Source organism: Octopus bimaculoides, chromosome 1, assembly GCF_001194135.2.
Source record: "Octopus bimaculoides isolate UCB-OBI-ISO-001 chromosome 1, ASM119413v2, whole genome shotgun sequence".
In the NCBI taxonomy this organism is placed as follows: domain Eukaryota; kingdom Metazoa; phylum Mollusca; class Cephalopoda; order Octopoda; family Octopodidae; genus Octopus; species Octopus bimaculoides.
This window is the reverse complement of record NC_068981.1, coordinates 111,984,401-111,994,281: the sequence shown is the minus strand read 5'-3', so window position 1 is coordinate 111,994,281 and position 9,881 is coordinate 111,984,401. Positions and strand designations below refer to the sequence as shown.

General features: G+C 38.3%; 2 protein-coding genes across 4 annotated transcripts in view; one reads left to right on the top strand and one right to left on the bottom strand.

Moving 5' to 3' along the window:
• Nucleotides 1-9,881, bottom strand: part of LOC106874050 (ER degradation-enhancing alpha-mannosidase-like protein 3) — a 344,953-nt gene that overhangs the window by 14,540 nt on the left and 320,532 nt on the right. For 2 of the 3 annotated variants that reach the window (XM_052969334.1, XM_052969331.1), the window contains exons 7-8: nucleotides 2,381-2,509; nucleotides 2,023-2,128 (exon numbers count right to left, since the gene is read on the bottom strand). In XM_052969334.1, the coding sequence (XP_052825294.1) occupies nucleotides 2,023-2,128; nucleotides 2,381-2,509 (235 nt within the window). Of the gene's footprint in view, nucleotides 1-1,786; nucleotides 1,846-2,022; nucleotides 2,129-2,380; nucleotides 2,510-9,881 lie in introns of those variants that run through there. The other variant, XM_052969330.1, reaches the window with a different exon arrangement.
• The window catches only part of LOC106874461 (ER degradation-enhancing alpha-mannosidase-like protein 3), a 193,216-nt gene that overhangs the window by 46,758 nt on the left and 136,577 nt on the right, over nucleotides 1-9,881 (top strand). The window lies entirely within an intron of this gene.

Below are 9,881 nucleotides of genomic sequence, written 5' to 3'. Positions count from 1 at the left end.
ACACTCTCGGAGTGGTTGGCGTTAGGAAGGGCATCCAGCTGTAGAAACTCTGCCAGATCAGATTGGAGCCTGGTGCAGCCTTCTGGCTTGCCAGATGATGATGATGATGAGATATATATATACGATGGGCTTCTTTCAGTTTCCATCTACCAAATCCACTGACAAGGCTTTGGTCAGCCCAAGGCTACAAAAGAAGACACTTGCCCAAGATGCCATGCAGTGGGACTGAACCCAGAACCATGTGACTGGGAAGCAAGCTTCTTACCACACAGCCACTCCTGTGCCTATATTTATATATGTGTGTGTGTGTGTGTATGTATATACACACTAATACCTTACTTTATGAGGATCCAGTTTACAAGCTTTTACGAGATGTATTTTCTGGTTACACGTTTTCGCTTTACAAGTGTTCTCCAGGAATGAATTAACTTGTATATCGAGGCATTACTGTATGTGTGTGTGTGTGTGTATATATATATATATATCTCATAAGGCCACATTTGGCGCCTACCTGCTAGAAAGCGGAGTTTAGACTCACAGTTAAGGCCTGCTACCGCCTATATTGCTGTTGTTATCATCAATTATTTATATTTACTGCAGATAATAATAACAATAATAATATCTATATGAATATTCACTTCTGAATATTTACTGCTACTTATTATATGCTTATATATAAATGTTGAATGATGGAAATGATGCTCAACATTGCATTGGTGGAATAATTTCTTTATTTGTGAATTAAAGCTACCATTGGTTTCATGTTATTATAATGCTGCATTAGAAAGATCCAACTCCAATAATACTCAATCACAATAAACATAAACACACCAGAAACACCCCCGAAAGACAATGCAACTGTAGATCTCCAAGCCGCTGCCCTCTAAACAACAACTGTCTCTAGAAAGAACTCATATACAAGACCAAGACCACGGACCCCAATGGAATAGCAAAGACGTATATCGGAATGACGGGCAACTCGTTCAAGGAAAGGTATACACAACATCTGGTGTCATTCAGAGACAAAAACACAAAACATGCAATATCCCCATCAAATATGATATGGACATTGAAGCAAGGTGGAATAAGAAACCCCCAGATAGAATGGAAAATCATTGCTAAAGCCAAAAAATCAGAAGGTGGGGTACCAAATGTGAATTCCGTATTACTAAAAAATTAAACATTATACAATCAACAGGTAAAATCCTAAACATTTGAGATGAGGCTTTCTCTCCCTGCATACACAAACAATATTTTACACTCAAATATTTCAAAGAAGAGCCCCTATACATGAGGGTAACCCTACCAGGATAGTGCCTTTCCTAAATGTGAACACTCATAGCACACAAACTTCACACAAAGAAATATGTCCAAATGATGAACTACCTCAGCACAGAAGTATAAGAACACCATGCTTAGAACAAAAAAAAAGCAAAATAATGCAAAAAATTGATCAAAAAAAATTTGCCAAAAAAGGCAAATTCAAGGGAGACAAACACCCCAAAAGATGCCACTTGAGAGTAACATTCATTGATTCATTGTTTTATTTACGCTAATTTATGAGAAACCCCATGAACAAAGTGAGACTGTTTTCCAAAATGGAGGCAAACACCATGTGATCGGCTTGAAAAATTGTTAAGACACTGTGATATTTTCCTACTTTTATTAAACATGAAACCAATAGTATATATATATATATTGGAAGGTTTGGAGGTGATGTACAGAAATTATACAGAAAAAAATTAAGGTACTCAGAAATCTGGATGTTTGTACATTTACAGAGTTTTCTTAATGTCACATATTAAATAAAGCGCTTTTCACCTAGTCGTGTAGGATATATATAAACTGAAAGAGAAAAAAGAAAGGGATGTTTCTTTCAAAAAGGTGTTACTGCAAAATATTGAATATTTTTGCCAAGTAATAAACTTTTTTATATGGGTGTTCTCTCCTTTAATGAGAAGGATTTGGTTAACAGTAATTGTGTTGAAAATAGATACTGAAGTAAATAATTCTAACACTTACCTCTACGAACCCAGTCTCCATTGTGAATATTTATTACAGTGCCAACTAAATCACTGACCCGATGGCGCTGTTGCCAAAGATAATCCATTGCTTTACGTGCTTTCTCCTGCAAAGTAGGGAAAACAAAGGACATGGAGAAAAGAGGGAGACATAGAATTTAAAATATTAATAAAGATAAATTTTATAATAAAAATACTGAAGTGAGGATGTAGAAAAAGGAGTTTTGAAACAGAAAAATACATGCACACTTAGATGAATAAGTGTTAGTGAAAGGATAGAGAGTAGATATCTTAGTAGAAGCATGCTAAAATTATGGCAACAAAACAGCTTTTACTCATAAAAATTAAACAGGCAATACCTCAAATACAAAGTCACCAGTCAATCGGCTAAGAGCTGCAAATTCCAGAATCATAGTTCCAGCACAAGCAGTACAAGTATCTTTATGCCTGCTTCTAAGATCAGCATCAATACCGTGTAACAAATTTACCTGAAAAAAAAAACAAAAAAATCATGAGATCGTAATGATTAATAAGATTTAAATACTTTAAATCTCATCACCATATCTTTACAATGAAATGCAAGGAGAAATGCAAGGAAACAAATGCAAAAATATAATGCTGCATTAGTAATAGTGGTCTTAGATTATATTAATTGCAAGTCAAGCAAGAGATCTTACCATGGACACTTTATCTTGGACCTACCACATAAAAGATTCTTGAAATATTTTTGGTGAGAGATGAAATCTGGTTCACAGGGAGACCAAAATTTTCTGTCCATATTGGGGAGAATACAAATTTGTATATGTATGTTACATTTATAGATAAAATACTTGGATTATGTGGTGTTGTATTGGCTTCCATCAGCAATAAACTATCTGATTTCCACTTGTGCATACTTCAAATTTCTTTTCAGTGAACCTTTGAACTGCTGTCTTTGTCCTCCTAGTGTGCAATTTCTTTTATTCACCTGGGACTAAAAGAGTTGTTCTAGTAACATATAATCATGGTTATATAGTGGCAAAGCAGACAGAGAAGTGTCAGCATGTATAAACAAAATTGTATAAGATCATGTTTTATATATGCATAAACACAAACATATATATATGTGCATGAATGCATGGACAGAGAAGGTAGGCATGCCTGTGTGGTTAAGAAGCTGGCAATCCAATCATTTGGTTTTGGATTCAGTCCCACTGGGGCTATAGTAGTGTCCCATGCTATAGCTCCAGAGCCAACCAAAGCCTTATGAGTAGATATGGTAGATTGAAATTGAAAGAAGGCTGTGGTATTTGTGTGTGTGAGAGAGAGAGAGAGAGAGAGAGAGAGAGAGAGAGAGAGAGAGAGTTTGTTTATGTCAGCTTGTCTTGATATACGTAAATGATTGTCAGTAGCATAGTGTTATTCATTACCAGTATTCTGCAAGAACATTTTTCTCAATAAGCCTGTTTGACACATACAAGCATGGAAAAATGGGCATTAAAACTGATGATAATGTGTGTGCACAAGTGTGTATACATACACACACACACAGAGGTATATATCACCTCCTCTAATGTCCCCTCTCTGTTTTGGCAAGACACATGCTTCTGTCTTTGTCACACTCTAACCTTTCATCCTCTCATACAAGTTCCCCTCCTCAAATGCCCTGCCCCTCTCATAATTCCTTGTCTTGTGAGTTACTTGGTTACCCTGCCAGTGCTGGCGCCATGTTAAAAGAATCCAATCCACACTGTAACATGGTTGGCATTTGAGAGGGCATCCAGCTGTAAAAATAATGCCAAAACTAACCTCACCTGTGCTAGTGCCACATAAAAAGCACTGAGTCTACTGTTAGGAAGGGCATCCAACCATAAAATCCCTGCCAAAACAGACACAGTAGCCTAGGATAGTTTTTCTACCTAGTCAGCATGCATGGAAGATTGACATTAAATGATGATGATGATGATGATGATGTGCATATGTGTATATATTGGGTCATCCCATAAATAATGCGTTTTTTTCAATTGCATGAACTAAAAGTCGGAAAGGAACAGGATAAACTACCTGCATCAAGTTGCTGTAAATGCAGGTAGTAATTTTACCTTGTACTTATTCTTAGTGCAAGTTTTGAAGAGTGCAGTTCGAACTTTACAGTTATTTTCTCAAAGCTATAATGGCATATATATATTTGGCATATTTTGCTTTATAAGTTCAATAAAGGCAACAATGCAACGGAAAATGTGAGGAATATTAATGCAGTATATGGGGATCAGACAATAAGTGTAAGCCAGCGTCAACAGTGGTTCCAGAAATTCTGAACGAGAAACTACAGCCTAGAAGATGAGCCTCATACTGGAAGATCTGTGGAGCTCGATGAGGACATCTTGTAAACCCTGGTGGAACAAAAACCCATCATAACTTGAGGAACTAGCAAAAAAGCTTGGATTTGGTCATTGAACCATTCATCAACACCTGTGTGCCATCGGAAAAGTCAGAAAATTGGGTCAATTTGTTCCTCACAAACTTTCCAAGTCTAATCACATGCAGAGACTAAATGTGTTCTCTTCTTTGCTGCCATGTCTCACAAATGAACCTCTTTTGGACCAAATAATGACTACTGACTAGAAATGGATTCTCTATCAAAATATCAAGTACCGAAGACAGTGAGTAGAGACAGAAGAAACACCAGCACCCCAGGCTAAAGAAGGTCTTCACCCATGTAAGGTGTTGTTATCTGTTTGGTGGAGCATGAAAGGTTTAGTCCACTTTGAACTTTTAAATCCAAACCAAATGATAAAAAAGGAGACCTACTGCAGGCAGCATCTGCCAGCATTAGAAGAAAAACGACCATCTTTGGTTTCAAGACGGAAAGTGTTCTTCCATCAGGATAATGCTTGGTGACATACAGCAAAGATAACATTCCAAAGACTGGAGCAGTTTGAATGGGAAACAATGCCCCACCTGCCATATACACTGGACACTGCCCCATGAGAGAGAGAGAGAGAGAGAGAGAGGGGGAGAGAGAGGGAGAGAGAGAGAGAGAGGGAGAGAGAGAGAAAGAGAGAGAGAGGCAATGATGTAAAACATACAAAAAACAGCTTGGGTTTGATATACAAAATACAAGCACACATGTAAATAGAAAGCAAAGACTGAAACTTTTCAGATGATAAATATTCAAGTATAAATATATAGATATTTATATATTAACAGGTATCACTATAAATTTTTGAAAATATTTAAATACTAGCAGTATAACCCGATGTTGTCCAGGTGTGACTTATTACACCATCTACGATATGTCTTGCTAGGTGAAAATCAACTAAAAAAGAAAGCCTTATAACGAAAAAACCCTTATGATGTAAATATGTTCATAATTCAAAAGACGATGAAATTAATAGGGAAAGTCTGAAGGCTGTTTTGCGTAACATTATTAAATGTACGTAAATTTCATCTGTCTAATTGGCTATACAAATGTTTGTGCAAAACAACTTTTTGCGCCTCCGTGATTATACATAGCAGGGTAATCTCTTTTTGCAGGAGGTAGGACGGCAATTTCTGATGAAGCAATTGCTGGTGATCTCTTGCTACACAGTTCTGCCAGAATTCTAGCAGATTGGGTAGATGTTGATGCACCATTTTGCATTATGTTCAAAGTAGCTTCTGGAATGTGGTGAATTGCTGCAGTCTGTTACTGTCTTTTTAAACTGGTTGCTTTCTTTCACCAGCAAGCTCTCTTCTTTGGAGACATATTAAACAGAACAACAAAAGTTATAACAGATGACAGGGTCGGTAGTTTTCACATTTTGGTAATTTTTCAGATTAACACCCGCACGATTACCTAACCCTAATCCTAACCGTAACCTTAAACCGTAACCCTAACCCTAAAACCCTAAACCTGACCCTAAAACCGTAACCGTAACACTAACCCTAATCCTAACCTAACCCCTAACCATAACCGTAACACTAACCCTAATCCTAACCTAACCCCTAACCATAACCCTAACACCCTAGTGTTGTCCTGTCTACATAAGCTCCATAGTTTGTATATTTACAAAACATTGATGAACAGGAGTTATATTGTAGTAAATGCTTGTGTGTACGTGTGCATGTATGCGTTTGAGAGAGCGAGAGAGAAGAGGGAGTTTAGAATAACATCTAGAAAGTTAGCAGTTTTATATGCGTTTTCAAATGTGATGGATAGATTTAGATTAGAGACGAATTTGTGTAGATCTTTTCTAGTCCTTTCCAGAGAAGATTTATTAATGGTCTTGGTAAGTAAAGGCGTCGTCTCTATACAGACCTCCTCGGATTTTAGGGAAATGTGAGCGCAGTTGGTGAAGTATATATAACCCAACTAAATCAGTGGCCTGAGCGGAATTGGATGATCCCATGGTTACATCGAACAAGTTGTTACAGTTATTATTATGTTGGTTAGCTTGGCACCAGAGTTTGTTTTCGAAGGATATAAGTGTTTTGTGTGCATTAAGTATTCTGTTGATTTCTAGTGGGGCTATGTTAGTAAAATTCCTAGCGAAAAGAATAGCCTTATTAAGAAGTTTAGGAGAGACAGTGGAGTAGTAGTTGTTAATATCAAATTGAACGAATGAAAAACAGTTTTTGTTATCCAAGGTGTGAAACCATGTAATGACCTCCCCAGTATGGTACCATAGATTAGCGTTTAATTTCTCTTTGACAACAGGTATTATTTTGTCCAGAATATTTTTGCTGACCCTTCCGAGGTCGGATTTGGTAGGGCATATTAGGCATATAGACGGTTTTGTGATAAAATCCTTTTTATGATCTTTGAGGTTGAAGTGTAGCTGCTAGAATAAGAATAAAGTTCACAGAGCTCTTACCTCTGCTGGCGACAAAGGGCCTCTCACACAGAGTAAAAGGCAGACTGTATCACGCATGTGTACAAACAGCCATGCTACATGGCAGTGAAACATAGGCCGTGACTACTGAGGACATGCGTAAGCTCGCAAGGAATGAAGCCAGTATGCTCCAATGGATGAATAATGTTAATGTGCATACCCGACAGAGTGTAAGTATCTTGAGAGAAAAGTTGAACCTAAGAAGCATCAGTTGTGCTATGCAATAGAGACGATTGCGCTGGTATGGATGTGTGACGAGAATGGATGAGGATAGCTGTGTGAAAAAGTGCCACACCCTAGCGGTTGAGGGAACCCGTGGAAGAGGCAGGCCCAAGAATACCTGGGATGAGGTGGTGAAACACGACCTCCGAACATTAGGCCTCATCGAGGCAATGACTTCTGACCGAGACCTTTGGAAATATGTTGTGCGTGAGAAGACCCGGCAAGCCAAGTGAGACCAAACTCCAAGGCCTCTGCCAGGGATGTAGCCAGCCCACATACGAGTAACATTCCTTCTTTGGACACTAAACTCCGCTTGCGAAGACCTGTTGAAGCAAGTGAAATCGAAATCGAACTAAATTTGTAAACTGGTACCCATGCCAACGTCTCTTCATTGAACACTAAACTCGGCTTGCGAAGACCTGTTGGGGCAAGCGAAATCGAAATCGTGATGACACCTGTACCAGTAGATCACTAAGAGCACCGTCCGAGCGTGATCGTTGCCAGAGCACCATCTGTCTGGCTTCCGTGCCGGTGGCACGTAAATAGCACCATTTGAGCGTGATCGTTACCAATGTTGCCTTCCTGGTACTTGAATACGTGAAAAGACATTCGAGCGAGTTCGTTGCCAGTACCGCTGGACTGGCTCCTGTGCAGGTGGCACATAAAATACACCATTTCGAGCGTGGCCGTTGCCAGTACCTCCTGACTGGCCTTTGGGCCGGTGGCACGTAAAAGCACCCACTACACTCTCGGAGTGGTTGGCGTTAGGAGGGGCATCCAGCTGTAGAAACTCTGCCAAATCAGATTGGAGCCTGGTGTAGCCATCTGGTTCACCAGTCCTCAGTCAAATCGTCCAACCTATCTGAACATCTGCCACATGTAAAAACTTCCTAGTTAACCTGCCTTTGATATTGCTGCACCTCTTATGTGTCCATAGCTTGTACTGGGTACATCTTATAGAGTTTCTACCTACACTTTTTCTACAGATCAAGCCGGGCCATCTACCTGAAGTGGTTTGTGTTTAACCAGACATTTTACTTGGTAGTTCTAAAGCATTTCTAAAACACGGTGAGATGAAAACTCCCCAACCAGTGGCAAAGTAGAGAGTGGTATTTTCATCACGACAATGTACCTGCACACACACCCTTGAATGTTAGACAGTTTTTGACCATTTACCTATTCTCTCTATTCATCCGATCTTGCTTCCTGCAACTTCGTTTTTGTTGTTATCCTGAATGAAAAAAGTCCTTAAAGGAAAATGTTTTGCAGATGTGGAAGAGATGGAGAAAACAAACAATGGAGGTATTAAAAGGTATCACTTCACAAGAGGTCTAAGACTGTCTTGAACAGTGGAAAACACATCTGGACAAATGCATTGCTTCAAATAGAGAATACTTTAATGGTGATAAAAGTATAAACATGCAAAACTAAGTGAATAAAATAATATTGCAAAATTCCAATTTCTTTCGGGTACTTCCTCGTATATACATACATATATACATACTTACACACACACACACACATACATATGTATATATACATATATACACACACACACATATATATATACCTATATATATATATACACACACGCACACACATACATATATGCATACAGCTTTGGCCTGAAACTCATTTACTCAATAACTGAAAACAGTATAATAAACATTCTAGAGTCTATCTCATCAATAATTAGTATTTGTTGTGTCCTCTTACTGCTTTTATAACCACTTTTGTGTGTTTTTGCATACTTGAAAGTACATTGGTGCAAGTGACTGAGTCAATTTTCTGCCACTCTTTGTGTGACACTAAAAATTTTCCTATTTTTTCAGTGAATATGTTATTGATAACTTATCAGTGGTTAATATTTGCTGAAAATGCATTCAAAGAAACAGATTCCTGAATCTCAAAGGGCACAAATCATTTCATTATCCAGTGAAGGATTCTCCCAAATTGAAATTGCAAAAAAATTGAAATGCTCAAGAAAAGATGTCCATCAAAAGGTACAATGAGACTAGTGCTTTCAAAAACTGCAAAGAATATGGTCACATAAAGTGTACAACGACAAGGAAAGATAAGTTGCTGAAGAGGACATCTCTGGCAGGTAGGAAAAAGATCTCTTTTGATGTAGCTGCTGAGTTTCGGGTGGCAACGAACAAATATTAACCACACAATGAGAAGAAGGTTGTTAGAAACTGGGCTCAAAGGATGTAAGGCCAGCAAGAAACCGCTGCTGTCGGAGGTGAACATGAAGAAGTGACTGTCTTGGGTAAAAGAGCATGATGATTGGACTGATGATGATTGGGCTAAAATTGTTTGGAATGATGAAAGTAATTTTGATGTAGGTTCTCCATATTCATTTCAACCACTTTACTAGGTATAACTGAAATTCTTACACTTGTACAAATTTTTTTATTGAATACCAAAAATGATCAGTAAATGTTGGGGCTGTTTGCTTGCCGTAGAGTTGAGAAAGCTTATTGGCAATCTTTCGTTTTGACTCAAAGGCACGCGTGCGCAGCTCAGCTGTTACCATATGGTGTTCGGTAAATTCCATAAATTTTTGTTATTTATTTATTTTTTCTCGCATCATTTTTGAGTGTGTGAGACTGAGAGAAAGGAGAGGTGTGTTGTCAGAGAGAGATGCAAAACAAAATAGGCATGAGAACACACACCTTCATTCACTCAGTCACTCTGACACTTTCTCTCTCTCCCTCACACAGACATATAAAAGACATGTATGCCTATGTATTTATGTATGTACGTGTATATAACAGATAATGGG